At 45.8% G+C, this 15,022-nt stretch overlaps 1 protein-coding gene across 3 annotated transcripts in view; it reads left to right on the top strand.

Moving 5' to 3' along the window:
* Window positions 1–15,022, top strand: part of OTOA (otoancorin) — a 74,105-nt gene that overhangs the window by 38,572 nt on the left and 20,511 nt on the right. For all 3 annotated transcript variants that reach the window (XR_009559134.1, XM_060285445.1, XM_030871470.2), the window contains exons 16-22: window positions 1,712–1,770; window positions 1,946–2,063; window positions 4,493–4,566; window positions 6,649–6,784; window positions 7,842–8,032; window positions 9,620–9,713; window positions 14,638–14,767. Coding sequence is in view for 2 of the 3 variants with exons in the window: in XM_060285445.1 (XP_060141428.1) it covers window positions 1,712–1,770; window positions 1,946–2,063; window positions 4,493–4,566; window positions 6,649–6,784; window positions 7,842–8,032; window positions 9,620–9,713; window positions 14,638–14,767 (802 nt within the window). In the remaining variant the exon portion in view is untranslated. The remainder of the gene's footprint in view (window positions 1–1,711; window positions 1,771–1,945; window positions 2,064–4,492; window positions 4,567–6,648; window positions 6,785–7,841; window positions 8,033–9,619; window positions 9,714–14,637; window positions 14,768–15,022) is intronic.

Here is a 15,022-nt window from a genome sequence, read left to right as displayed (position 1 = left end):
CTCCCATGGTTCCCAAGGCTCTTGCTTAGGCTTGTTCACAAAGTTGGATTCAGCTGGTGGCTGGGCCTGGCGTCTCATTCATGTGTCTGACATCTGGGCTGGGGAGACTCAAACAGCTGGGGGTGTCTCTGGGTGTGGTCTCTCCATGTAGTGGGTTGAACGGTACCCCCCCCAAAGTTATGTCCACCCAAAACCTGTGGGTGGGAATGTGACCTTATTTGGAAAAAAAGGGTCTTTGAAGGTTTAATTAAGGTCTCAAGATGAGATCCTCCTTGATTATCTGAATGGGCCCTAAATCCAGTGACAAGTGTCCTTATAAGAGCGGAAAACGCAGACAGCAGAAGAGAAGACAGACTTGAAACACACAGAGGAGAAGGCCACGTGAAGACGGAGTCAGAGACTGGAGGTGTGCAGCCACAGGCCAAGCAGAAGCCACCAGAAGCTGGAAGAGGTGCGGGAAGATTCTCCCCAAGACCTTCAGAAGAAACCTAGTTTGCCGACACCTTGGTTTCGGACCTCTGGCCTCCAGAGAATAAATTTCTATTGTTTTAGGCCACCAGGTTGGTGGTAATTTGTTACGGCCTTTCTAGGTGTCGGATACTGTCCAGAATGGTGGCTTTGGGCAGCTGGCTTTATAGGGGTGGTTCAGGGCTCCCAAGGTGTGTGTCCCGAGAGAGAGCTGGGAGAAGCTGTCATCTTTGGCGACCTTGGAAGTCACATAGCATCACTTCTGCTGCGCTCTGTCTGTTGGGGCTGTCGCAAAGCTCCCCACCATGCCACCCACCTCCAGCTACAAGCAGACTCCATCTCTTGATGGGGGAGTGGCTCCGGAAGCTTCTAGAAGAGCATATTAGGCAGAAAATAGGCGATCACTTTGGAGAATATGTCCTGCCACGTGTGCTTTGAAGATATTTTTGTCTCAGCAGCTGAGTTGATGGAGGTCATTCCCTGAGATGGCGGAGATGATGGGGGGACCCTGGAACTTGATCCTGTGCCTGAGGAAATCTCTGGGGCCACACACAGAGTGCCTGGAACTTACCTCCCCTGCTGCTCCTTTCTCCTGGGCTCAGCTGTCATGTCACCGATGCCTCCGCCTAATGCCAGCTCATAATTTATTCTGTTTAGGGAATTATGTTCAAAGTTTCAGAGTCTATAAAATGGATGAATGTCGTATTTGATTGTATATGCACGTTAGGTGTTCCGTAAAATTACGTTCCTTGAAACAAATGACGCCCCTGCCTACGAGGCCTTGCTCTCCTGGGGGCCCACCTGGGAGGGCTTGAGGGGAGCGCTGTTGTGAGCAGGACTTACTTTACTTTTGGAACTTTCTAGCCCATCCTGGTCTATTCATCCGTCCGTTTTGTTTTCTGGGATGCCGTGTGCTCAGAAACAGCAGGTGGGCATGAAAATAGGGGCTCTAGGGGGTCCTCAACTGGGCAGCAGCTTCTTAGAGCACAGGAAGTAAACTTCCAGGCTTGCTGCCCTGGCTTTGCTCCTCATTCACCTCCTGGAGCGCAGGGTCACCTGGGGTGTGAGAGCATGGACTCTGCAATTACCTGACACCAGCTCAAGTCCCTGCTCTGCCGCTTAGCAATTGTGTGGTTCTGGGTAAGTAACAAAGCCTCCATTTTCCCATCTGTAAAATGGGAGCATAGGACTCGTCACGGTAGGTGAGTGCTCCACCCCCATGGCAATCATTCTCTTCCCTCAGGCCTTGTTCCTGTTTGAGCTTCTGTCAAAGACAACCAGGCGGCCCGAGGAGCTCTTGAGGTAAGCCTGGGGCTGACGAGCCCTCTGGAGTCTCCCTCCCGAGGAGCCTATTTCCCAGGAGGGAGAGTTGGACAGTCCTGCCTGCGGCTGGTGTCAGATCAGATCTGCCTTTGCTTGCTCCTTCTTTCCTCTTCCCTACTCTCCTTTTCTCCTGGGTCCCTGTTTTGTTCTGTAGCGCAGGGCAGCTGGTCAAAGGTGTGATGTGCTCCCACATTGAGGCCATGAGCGTGGACTCCTTTCTGGCTCATTTCCAGTATTTTGAGAACAACTTCTCTCTGCTTTCACCGTATCAGGTACCCTCGAAGCACTTCCTTGTTTCTAATTCTCTCTCCCTACCCGGTCGCTGGGTGAATTAACTGTGGCGTCTTAAGATGCTTGTGCCAGGATCATACTGATGCAAGTGATGATATGGGGCCAAATACGGAGCCAGGTTTTCTCCAATTTCTTTTTTAAAAGCTCCACATACCTATGTCTCTACAGCCAGAGTTTCAGTAGATTGGCTATTCTATACCCAGATTTGAACCCCAAAATTCACTTGGAAGGGATACCGTTTTGCATGTCCACAATTATGCTTTCCTGGGCCTGCAGGTCATACCCTCCTCTAACTTTCATACCCTTTCCAGAGGTAGCCTAGAATGGAAATAGTCCTCTAGGAGAATTTAAGTGTTCATTTAAAACTTCATTTTCCCGGGCTTCCCTGGTGGCGCAGTGGTTGAGAGTCCGCCTGCCGATGCAGGGGACACGGGTTTGTGCCCTGGTCCGGGAAGATCCCACATGCCGCGGAGTGGCTGGGCCCATGAGCCATGGCCGCTGAGCCTGTGTGTCCGGAGCCTGTGCTCCGCAACGGGAGAGGCCACAACAGTGAGAGGCCCGTGTACCACAAAAACAAAAAACAAAAAACAAAAAAACTTCATTTTCCAAACAGTTAAGGAGACTCTTTAACCCTTTGGGGAGACCAGAGGCAGTGACTGACTTTCACTGTATCTAAGTGAGTAAAAGCGGGCCTTGGGGGCAGCTTTGGACTTGGAGTGCAAACGGTCGGCTGTACAGAGTCTGAGAGGGTGAGCAGGTGGCCTGGTGCATTTCAGATCTGAATGAAAAGTTTCCAAACAATGACTTTTCTTCCCGAGAGCCAGGAAGGGAAAAGCCGGGTGTATAATCCTTTGAGATCATTAGAGGAACAGGCAAATTTTTAATGAAGCCTGTCATTCCCTCAGATTGTTCATTCTGTCAGTGGTCCTCAAACTCGAGCTTGCATCAGCATTGCCTGGAAGGCTTGTCCATGGGTATAACGTTTCAGTTTTGGTGGATGAATAAGTTGTGGAGATGTGCTGTATAACACAACACCTGCAGTTAACAATATGGTATCTGCATTTCACAATTCGCTAAGAGGGTTGCTCTCAAGTTATGTGCTCTGTCCACAAAAACCAAAACAAAGGGACAGGAGGACACGTTGGGAACTGTTGGCCATGCCTATTACCTTGATTGTGGTGGTGGAATCACAGATGTTTGCATATGCCCAACTCATCAAAGTGTATGCATTTAATATGTGCAGTTCTTTGTATATTGATTATACCTCAATAAAACTGTTAAAAAACCAGAGATTGCAGAGCCCCACTTGCAGAGTTTCCCTGGGGTTTCTGGGGTGAAGCCTGATATTTTTCATTTCTCATGGTTCCCTGGTGAGAACCACTGAACTATATTAAAAGCCTTGCCCAGGTAGGGTGGGAAGCAGGTTATTTCTGAAACCTGGACCTTGGCGTGGCTGTCTCCTTCCACTCATCAAACTGATGCAATGGATGGAGTTCAGGCCAGCTTTGAGGAAGACCTACATGTTCAAACAGGAAGAGTTGTCCCAATAAAGCTCCTTACCTGATTTTGCCCAGTTCTCAGAACCTTCAAATACCAGTTAATTAGAAAATTTGCCTTTATTGTTTATCTTTTAGCTGAAAGCACATTACTATAAAACAAAACAATAGAGAGAAAGTAAAGTTTCTCCTAGAGCATGGTTTCAACAGGGGACCATTTGGCCATATCTGGAGACACCGTTGGTTGTCACACCTGGGGCAGATGCTACTGGCACCTAGCAGGTAGAGGCCAGGGATGCTACTTGACATCCCATAACACAGAGGACTGCTCCTGCAACACAGTTACACTGTCCAAAATGTCAGTAGTGCTGAGGCTGAGAATCTCTGCTCCAGAAGTTAACTACAGAGGAAGTTTGCTATTGACTTGGAGAATTTTTCGTATATATAGAACATATCTACATGTAATTTAAGGCACACAAATGAGCTCATACCATACACAATGTTCTGTTTAAATGTATATAATGTGCACGTGTGCGTACACGCGCACACACACACACACACACACGCATAAATCTACCGAAGTATTTGCATAGTATTCCATTGTATGGCTATACCATAATTTACTTAACCAGTCCCCTACGGATGTATATCAAGGTTCCATCTCGCAGCTTGCAGTTATAAATAAAACTGTGGTGAGCATTCTCAGACTTAAATTTTTGTGTGCATCTTATTATCGCCTCAGTTTCTTCATCCATACATTGGGTGCAGTAGTGTTACCTACACTGTAGGGTGTTCTGTTTAATAAGTGAACGTATGTAAAGCACTTAGAACAGTGCCTGACACACCGAAAGCACAGTCTGTGTTTGCCCTTGTTATTATTGGACTAAATTCCTGGCACTGCTTTAATCTTTTAGATTAATTGTTTGGCGTGGAAATACTGGGAAGTTTCCAGGTCCTCTATGCCACCCTTCCTCCTGGCTACACTCCCGTAAGTGAACATCAGTCTCCCTTTCTGGCTCAGTAAGATTGGCAGGTGTCACCAAAGCCAAAGTGATTCTCTCTCCCTGGGTGTTGGTGAGGAAACAGGGGCAAGTGGACAGTGCCTTCGACAGCTAAGTCCTTGAGAATCAGGATTTAAATTCTGAGCCTCACGTTGATATTTTAGACGGACTCTCCTGCTTTTTCTTGTTATTTAAAAACCAAAGCCAAAGCAACCTGAGCCTGAAGGAGTGAGTGCCAGTGAAGCAGGTCACATCTGGGCTGGCCTCACAGCTGTGTCCAGGCTCCAGGGGAATCAGGGCTGATGGAAGCAGTGGGGATTTCTCCTGGTATGTGTGGGTGTTCAGGCATGGGGGGGCAGCCCTGATTTTTAAATATGGTCTGGACACTGTTTCTCTCTTTTCCTGTTTATTTCCCTCTCCCTTCTCTTGCTGCCATTGTCTTCATTGAATTAAAAATATTTATTGAGTGCTTACTACATACTAAGCTCTCAGAGATAAGTAAATTTTCCCCTTATAAGAGCTTACAGTTTCATGGAGGAAAAACAGACAAGCATGAAGCCAATTGTAATATCAAGTTGATATTTGGTTGAAAGTGACAGAACCTTGACTCAAACTGGCTTAGGCAATAAAAGGTAACTTTGGATTCAGGAAAGTCCAGGGATGGACTTCAGGCATGGCTGGATCCAGGGGCTCAAATGAGAAGGGCAGAAAGGTCAAGGGAGGGCTTGTGTGACACCTTGGGGTGTTTTACTTGTATTCTGGGAGAGATCATCACTACTGTCCATATAGAGGATGGAGTGCAGGGGGCCTGGCTAGAAGGAGAGAGACAGTGGAAGCTTATTTCTGTAAACTTGACCTTGGCATGGCTGTCTTCTTCCACACATCCATGTCTCAGCTCATGCCTTCAGAGGGGCTCTCCTGGCTGTTCCCATATCATTCTGCATTACAGAGCCATTTAATTTTCTTCCTTACATTCATCACTAGCTGAAATGATCTGTTTTATTAACTGGTTTCTGTGTTTCTTCCCCCTACAGCATCCCAAAGATAGGGGCCTTCCCCTCATGTCTTGTTCATGGTGGTAGCTGGTGCCCAGCACAGTGGTTGGCATGCAACAGATGCTCTGTATATATCTGCCGAATGAATGAATGAAGAAATAAATAAGATGGTGATACTAGGACTGGAGAGGCGAGAACAGATTTGAGTAATATTAAGATGCTAGCAAGGACAGATTTGGGGATAAAGAGACAAAGGAGTCTGGGATGGCAGAGAGGAGGCAGAACATGTTTGGGGGAGGAGGTTGAATTTGCTTTGGGAACAGTCAGGTGGCCATGATGCCACATGGCTCCAGAGCGGTCTTTCTCAACCTTTATTTCATTATTGCCTCCCGAAGGGGAAAACCTTAATTTCTCCCTAGTGAGAGAAATTACAAGGAGTAAGATTTTGTTGAGTAGGGTTGAGCTTTGGCGGATCACAAATCATTGTAATAACTAAGATTCCCTGCCCCCATCCCTCCCTCTCCCTGAACCAGTTTCTCCCCACGGGGGTGATATCGCTCCTGTTGAGAATATACGGTCAAGAGCTTGGAGGAGAGTTCTGGACTGGGGTTGACAGAACTGGGAGTCATTTCTCTTACTTTCTCCACTCTCTCCTTCTTGTCCTTTTCCCTCCACTTTGTGTTTTATTCTCTCTTCTCTTTGTCTCTTTCTTCTTCTACCTTTTCATTTCCTTTCTCCTCATCTCCCCTCAACCAGTCCACCAGCCAACCTCTGTTTATAGAGATCCTGTTCTCTGATCAGTGCTGCTGGGTCATGGAAGAAGGGCATGATGGGAAGCTTGTTTCCCACCTGTAGGAGAAGAGCATTACGCAAAGTTTGTTTCCCACCCACAAATTAGGAAAATGATGGGTAGGAGGCTTGCTACCTGCCCAAAGGAGACAGAACATCTCTGGGGAGAACCAGCATTTAAGGAACACCCCTGTGATAAGCTCTTGGGCATACAGACCCCGATTTCAGGGACAAATACAGAGCAGCCACTGTTTTCCTTCCCTCATTCTCTCCATCTCTCTCCAGGGCTCGCTACCTGGCTTCTGTCCCAGCCTCCCAGTGTGTGCCCTTTCTGATCAGCCTGGGGAAGAGTCAGTTGGACTCCTTGGTTTTAGATTCCCACAAAAAGAATTCAGTCCTCAAGAAAGTACAGCAGTGCCTGGTAAGGAAACTCTTCCTGGGTGACACTTTCACTGGTGTCCCTTCCCCTCCAGGTATCTGTGGCCATCCTGGGGAGCCCTCAGGGGATCTGGCTGGGCTCTCAAGTCTGATGTGATGGCCACAAGTCTGACTTGTGGGTCTTAAAGCTGGCTCTGAAACCACTGGGTGGAACACTCTTGGCTACTGGTTCTGGGGACCCGCCACAAGTGGGCTCTGAAACCACTGGGTGGAACACTCTTGGCTACTGGTTCTGGGGACCCATTCTGGGGCCTGAATGTTGGCAGGCCGCTCTGGAGGACAGGAAGGAGCACAGTACACGGGGTCTGGGTTCTAGACACGCCTCTGCCACTGCCTGGTTAGGTGGCTTTGGACAGGTCACTTCCCCTTCCCGAGCCTTGGTCTCCTCATCTGTAAGATGGGTGCTGTAGCACTTTACTCATGGAGTATTGAGGACATGAAATAGCTAATATATTGTTTAATGCAAAGGCCCAAAGGGCAGAGGTGACAGTCTCTTTATCTTGGAAAAGTGGATGATATTAGTATTCACTCTTTTTTTTTTTTTTTTTTTTTTTAGTACTTACCCCTTAAGGTTACTTTGAAGATGAATGGATTCAGGCATGGAAATACTTAGAACAGTGCCTGGCACCTAGTAAGCACTCGATAAATGTTAGCTATTTTTGTCATTTTGAGAAAGAGCTCTGGAGGCTTTCAAGGGCCGTGCAAACTTTGAAGTGCTGTTTTTATTATTGCAGTACTATCATTATAAGGGTTACGGAACTCTGAGGTATCCTCAGAGCCATCACAGCGACGCTGACCACAGCTTCACTGAGTGAATGCTCACGATGGGTGTCTTCCACCCACACCCGCCCCCCGTGGGGTCCCCCAGACTTCTGGGGCCGGCGCCCCTGGGGTAAAATTAGGCCCCGTGCCTTCTCTACAGGGCCATGGCAGGGTAGGCGATTCAGATCCTGGAACCTTTACGAGGTTTGGGGTCGGGAAGTGTTTTACGGGATCCAGCCCCACTGGACCTTTCCACCAGCTCCGCTTGTTGGTTTCAGAATGACTCCGTTGCTGATGAGTACACCGTGGACATCCTGGGAAACTTGCTCTGTCACTTGCCAGCGGCCGTCATCCACCGTGGGGTGTCCCCCAGGGCCTGGGCCACTGCCCTGCACAGCCTCAGAGACTGCCTGGACCTCAGCCCCCAGCAGAAGGTGGCAGTGAGGCTCAGGCTCTTGGAACAGCACGGGTGAGGAGGGCCCGGGCTCGGCTCCCGGGCTGGGGTAGGGGGGCTGGCGAAGGGGCACCCGGCCCTGGCGCTCCTGCCTCAGAGCAGAGTCTCTAACTTAGGACGAGGTTAGACACTTCGATTGATTCTGGAAACGTGATCTTTTTTCTTTTGGCCTCAGATTCCCTGTAAGGTGAGAATGATAGCTGTGCTACAGGCCTCATGTGGTTGCCCAGTACATCTTGGCTTGTGGAAAGGGAAAGGGTGTCAAAAACATGGTACTTTACAAATGCGTGGAGGTGTTATTATTATTTTTGTTGGGAAACACCACCACCAATAATACTAATGCCGATAATCGAGGCACCGTCAGCTCTGGGTGAGTGAGAAGTCCCTGGGGGAAGACAGCTGTTCTTTCCCAGGCAGAGTTTTCTGAAGTTAGGTCAGATATTTGAGTAGGGCCTAGATCTCGGTCAACGGTTAGACAACAAATGTTTTTGGAGTAATTACTGTGTCCCAGACACTTACTATTATAGAGAGTTTAAGAGCTGGGACTTGGGAGCTTGACTCCTTGGGTTAAATTTTTCTACCGTCTGCTGTCTGTGTGATCTGGGAAAAGATACGCAGTCTTTTGCACTTTATTTTTGCATCTGTAGGATGGGGACAGTGAGAGTCCCCACAGGGCTGTTGTGATGATTAGCTGAGTTAACGCATTAAGTGTTAAAGCACTTACCACAGTGCCTGGCATGTAGTACTGAGTATGTGACAACAGCATTTTGACTAGGAATGAAGATACAGTGGTTATTATTAAGTGTGGCTCCTGCCCTCATGGAACTTACAGTCTATTGGGGTAATATCGTTAATCAAAGAGTTGAGGGGAGGCTTTTTGGCCGGGGGTGGTTTGCCTTGGTCCTAGGAGAAGGGTTATCATTGCTAAGTGGGCAGACCTCCTTTAGAGATATCCTAGTGTGAGGCACTTCCCCGTGGACATTTGAGGTCTCCACAAGAACAACAGTGGATCCTGTGTCAGTGCTGTTATTATTCTGCCAGGCTCGAGAGGAAATTTCATCTTGCTATAGGAGGAGACCATTATGGTAATTTAAAAGGAGCCAATATATCTTTACTGTTCTGTTGAGAAAAGGGAGGAAGGAAACACTCTGATGCAAATGACAGAAATTCAGTAGCTCAATTCACACTAAAACATGGGAGTTTACTGAGTTTAGAAATGGATGGGACTTCAGGCATGGCTGGATCCAGGGGCTCAAATGATGTCATCAGGAATGTGTTCCTCCCATCTCTCAGCTCTGTATTCTTGGTTGTGGCCTTTATTTTCTCCATTTGGTGAGAGGAATGGCCTCCAATATCCTTTTTACTGCTAGAGGTGCCAGAAGAAAGAGAGAGCTTCTCTAGTAGCTCCATCACAATTGCCAGGGATGACTCTGATTGGTCTGTTTGCATCACATGTCTATTTTCTTGGTTAGGGACGTGGGACCAAGTGATTGACAGCCTCTCCAGGTATAAAGATAATCTTTTCCTAAAAGAAAAAGATGCTGGGGGACAAGGACAAGAGCGTGATTTTTCCATTTACTGTTTATTATTATCTCTCCTTAGACTCCCCCAGAACTGGACAGCTGAGACGACAAAGGATTTGGGACCCTTTCTAGTACTTTTCTCAGGAGATGAATTAAGCTCTGTTGCCACAAAGGTACCTCTGCGTTCTATCTTTAGAAGGCTGAAGGAGTTTGAAGGGGAGAGAAAGTGTGGTTAGTTATATTCCCTTGGGTTTGCTGCCAGTTTGTTTTTCTGGAAACTTCCTGCCTGCCTCAAAGAGCTCAGGTGTTTCCAGCTCCACTCCAGGATGCCCAAGGTTCAGGGAAAGGGAGTGAGGCAGCCCTAAACGAGCTCAGGGTCTTTCACTTGGCCTCTGCCCAGATGTGCACAGGCTGGGAGCTGTCATTTAGCTGCCACTCTGCTATCTGTGTGCTTCCCACATGCACGCCTGTTCGAGGGCTTACACCCACCAGCGCCATATGCACACGCATATGTGTGTCCAGTGTGTGCAATCACATGGGCAAACATATTTAATCCAAAACCAAATCTTTATGGAGCACTAACACTCTACTTGGAGTAACTCTCCAAGAGTTAGACAAGGCCAAGAGGCATGCCAGATGAGCACGTACTAGTCAGCTTCTGCTGTGTAACAAAGGCACACAATCTCACCGGCATGCAACAGGAAGCATTTATTTCTTGCTGACTGGTCTGTGGATCTGGGACACTGAGTTTGCCTCTAGGGCTAGGCTACCTGGAGCGTGTTCTTCTCACAGTGAAAGTCTGAAACTCTAGAAAAGGGAGTGCAAAGTGCAGTTCTCCTTAAGGCCTGGGCTGGAAAATGGCCGGCTGTCACTTTCTATCGGCCAAAGCAAGTCACATGAGCAAGCCCACCTCAGTGGGGCAGGAAGTCTCCTCCATGCAGGTGGAGGGTGGGGTAAGAGGGGATGTTTGCTGAACAAGAGTTAGATCAACCACAAAGCACGTCCATACACCCTCACCCCTGTACTCACACACGCAAGATGTATGTTGTCATACATGCTCAGGGGGCCTGAGCACCTGGCACGTCACCCAGGTTCACACATGCACAGCAACATTCCAGTGTCCAATCATGGTAAAATCATCTCCTGGGGTGTCCAAACCTAGAGTCATAAGCAGCAGCTGCATATATCTTAAATGCTTATCTAATCTTTTTTAAAAAAATCAGCTTTTGAAATCGAAAAAGTCTTGTATCAACATGGTTAAATCTCAGAAACACAGTGTATGGAAGTTGCAAAAAAATATGTACAGTAGGATACGAAGTAAATAAATAAATACTAGTTAATTTTAAACACATGCAAAACAATGCCCTATGTAAGAGAACTTTAAAAGTACATGAGAATGGTTAATTATCAAATATCAAATTCAGGGTGACAGTTACTTCTGGGGAAGGAGGGAGGCCAAGGGTGAGGGAGGGAGCTATCAATTATATTTGTGATGTTTTATTTCTTAAGCTGGGTTCTGGCCACATGGGTGCTCTGTTGTATTATTCTCTCTACTTTTTGTTTTAATGCCTGAAATGTTTAGTAGAACAAGTAATACATGCTCCTGGTTAGAAAATCCCAACTATACCAAAGGCTATAGGATGAGAAGTTTCTCGCCCCACGTTTCTAGGTTCCTAGCTTCTCTCCTCAGCAGCAGTTGCTGTTCCCAGATTCTTCTGCATCCTTTCTGGAAAATCTTCCTCCTGCCTATACATGTTCTCCCTTTAAAAATACAAAATGGAAAATACTCTGCTGTGCAATTTGCTCTTTAGAAGTTAACTATTTATCTTAGAGCAGTTTTGCTCGTGACCTTAGCTGCACGTGGGAATCACCGGGGAAATTCTAAAAGGGACAGACACATGGACCCCACCCCAGACCAATGGTCTCAGAATCTCTAGGGCAGGGCCCAGGTGTCTGTGGATTTCCCAGGTGCTTCTCACCTGCAGCCTGGGCTGGGAACTACTGGCTTAGACTGTGATTCTGATGCTGAAGATTAGAATAGAAGGAGGAACTATAAAACCCAACGACTTTTGGGGCACACTCTTTTGGTGACTGGGACACAGAGACACACTGCTATAGGGAAGCGTTTGATGAATTCTCTGGACTCTTGGATAGATTACCAATAGTATCCTGAGCTTGACAAAATGCATCAGCTCTAGATGAGAAATGGCACCTTCTCCAGGGCAACCAGAGGCCCCCTCTTTGCTAGTCTTCTCCTAGAACTCAGAGATAACTCTTTCCTCCTCCTTTTATACATGTAAATTTTAACAAAAATGAACAAACACTACCAACCCCAAAAGACATAGGCATACATACATTTTATAGATATTATCAGATAGTAATGATGTACCATCTAACGGTCCCACAGAGAAATAAGTATGCATATTTTCTACATCTTGGCCAGCATTAGGTATTATCACTTTATTTTGTTATTGACAATCTGATGGGTGAAAAACAATATATACTTATGTTATTGAACACGTATTGGATTAGTACTGAGATGGGGTATTATTTTCTATGATTCTTGGTAGAGACTAGTTGGGCTGGGGATTAAATTTACATGAGAAGCTGCTACAAGCATACCTCGGAGATACTACGGGTTGGGTTACCGACCACCGCAATAAAGTGAATATTGCAATACATCAAGTCACATGAGTATGTTTGGTTTCCAAGTGCCTATGAAAGTTATGTGTACACTGTACTGTAGTCTGTTAGTGTGCAATAGCATTATGTCTAAAAAACAATGTAAATACATTAATTAAAAAATACTTTATTGCTAAAAAAATGCTAACCCTCATCTGAGCCTTCAGTGAGGTGTAATCTTTTGCCAGTGGAGGCTCTTGTCTCGACATTGATGGCTGCTGTCTGATCAGGGTGGTGCTTGCTGGGGTGGCTGTGTCGATTTCCTAAGAGAGGACAGTGAAGTTTGATGCATCCAGTGACTTCCTTTCACTAAGGATTCCTCTGCAGCATGCAATGCTGTTTGATAGCATGTTACCCACAGTAGAACTGCTTTCACAACTGGAGTCAATCCTCTCAAACCCTGCTGCTGCTTTATCAACTAAGTTATGATTATGTAATATTCTAAATCATGTGTTCCCATTTCAACAGTCTTCACCAGGAGTAGTTCCATCTCAAGAAACCACTTTCTTTGCTCATCCGTAAGAAGCCACTCCTTACCCATTAAAGTTTTATGAGATTGCAGAAATTCAGTCACATCTTTAGGCTTCACTTCTGTTTCTAGTTCTCTTGCTATTTCCACCACATCTGCAGTTACTTCCTCCACTGATGTCTTGAACCCCTCAAAGTCATCCATGGGGGTTGAAATCAACTTCTTCCAAACTTCTGTTAATATTGATGTTTTGACCGCTTCCCATGAATCACAGATGTTCTTAATGGCATCTAGAATGGTTAATCCTTCCCAAGAGGTTTTCAATTTACTTTGCCCAGATCCATCAGAGGAATCATTATCTATGGCAGCTGTAGTCTTAAGAAATGTATTTCTTAAATAATAAGACTGGAAAGTGAAAATTATTCCTTGATCCATGGGCTACAGAATGGATATTGCGTTAGAAGGCGTGAAAACAACATCAATCTCATTGGACATCTCCATCAGAGCTCTTGGGTGACCAGGTGCGTTGTCAATGAGCAGTAACATTTTGAAAAGAATCTTTTTTGTCTGAGCAGTAGGTCTCGATAGTGGGCTTAAAATATTCAGTAAACCATGTTGTAAACAGATGTGCTATCATCCAGGCGTTACTGTTCCAGTTATAGAGCACAGGCAGAGTAGATTTAGCATAATTCTTAAGGGCCCTAGGAGTTTTGGGATGGTAAATGAGCATTGGCTTCAACTTAAAGTCACCAACTGAATTAGCCCCTAAAGAGAGAATCAACCAGCCCTTTGAAGCCAGGCATTGACTTCTCCTCTCTAGCTATGAAAGTCCTAGATGGTATCTTTTTCCAATATAAGGCTGTTTACTGTAGCCGTCTTTGTTAATTATCTGAGTTAGATCTTCTGGATAACTTGCTGCAGCTTCTACGTCAGCACTGGCTGCTTCATCTTGAACTTTCATGTTATAGAGATGGCTTCTTTTCTTAAACCTCACGAAACAACTTCTGCTAGCTTCACACTTTTTTCCTGGAGCTTTCTTGTCTCTTTCAGCCTTCATAGAATTGCAGAGAGTTGGGTTTTACTCTGGATTAGGCTTTGGCTTAAGGGAAGGTTGTGACTGGTTTGATCTTCTATCCAGACCACTAAAACTTTCTCCATATCATCAATAAGGCTGTTTCGCTTTCTTATCATTTGTGTGTTCACTGGAGTAGCACTTTTAATTTCCTTCAAGAACTTTTCATTTGCATGCACAGTTTGGCTAACTGTTTGGTGCAAGAGGCCTAGCTTTCAGCCTGTCTCAGCTTTTGACAAGCTTTCCTCACAAAGCCTAATCATTTTAATTTTAATTTAAAATGGGAGCCTTGTGACTATTCCTTTCACTTGAACACTTAAAGGCCATTGTAGGGTTATTAATTGACCTAATTTTAATATAGTTGTGTCTTGGAACAGTGAGCCATGAGGAGAGGGAGAGAGATGCGAACAGCCTATTGGTAGAGCAGTCAGAACACACACTACATTTATTGATCAAGTTCACTGTCTTATATGGGCATGGTTTGTGGTGCCCCAATTACAATAGTAATGTCAAGGATCCAGGATCACAGATCACAGATCACCATAACAAATATAGTAATAATGAAAAAGTTTGAAATATTGTGAGAATTACCAAAATGTGACACAGAGACATGAAATGAGCAAATGTTGTTGGCAAAATGGTGCCAATAGATTTGCTCATCACAGAGTCGCCACAAACCTTCGATATATAAAAAATACAGTATCTGCAAGTGCAGTAAAGCGAAGTGCAATGAAACGACGTATGCCTGCATAAAGAAAAAAAAGCAATGGAGGCAGTGAAGCAGTGTTCCAGTTTACACTCTGATTTAAGTCTGTGTTTCATGTGCTTTAATTATTATTCACTCCTCCTCTTTCATCTTCGCCGCCCTGCACAGTTTCCTGACATCCTTCAGCAAACAGCTTCCAAGATGGCTGGGACTTTGCCCCCCAAAGAATTCCTCCAGGCTGTCTTTGAATCTGTTCGGAACAGCAGTGAGGAGAGCCCCACCTCTGACCGCAGCCCTGGTGAGTGTTCCTGGGGGTATCTGAGGCCGTTGTCATGGCAGCAGTGTTTTGGTTAAGTCCCTGGCTTCAAGAGGACTCCTTGTCCAGGGGACTGGATGCAATGTTTGCAAAGCAGTAGAGTAGCAAAAATCCACAGGGCATAGAATTACATCTTTTTTTTAAAAAAATAAATTTATTTATTCTTTTTTTTTTTTGGCTGTGTTGGGTCTTCATTGCCGCGCATGGGCTCTCTCTAGTTGAGGCAAGCAGGGGCTA

This window comes from Globicephala melas, chromosome 15 (genome assembly GCF_963455315.2).
Source record: "Globicephala melas chromosome 15, mGloMel1.2, whole genome shotgun sequence".
Classification (NCBI taxonomy): domain Eukaryota; kingdom Metazoa; phylum Chordata; class Mammalia; order Artiodactyla; family Delphinidae; genus Globicephala; species Globicephala melas.
This window is presented reverse-complemented; position numbering and strand designations above follow the sequence as displayed.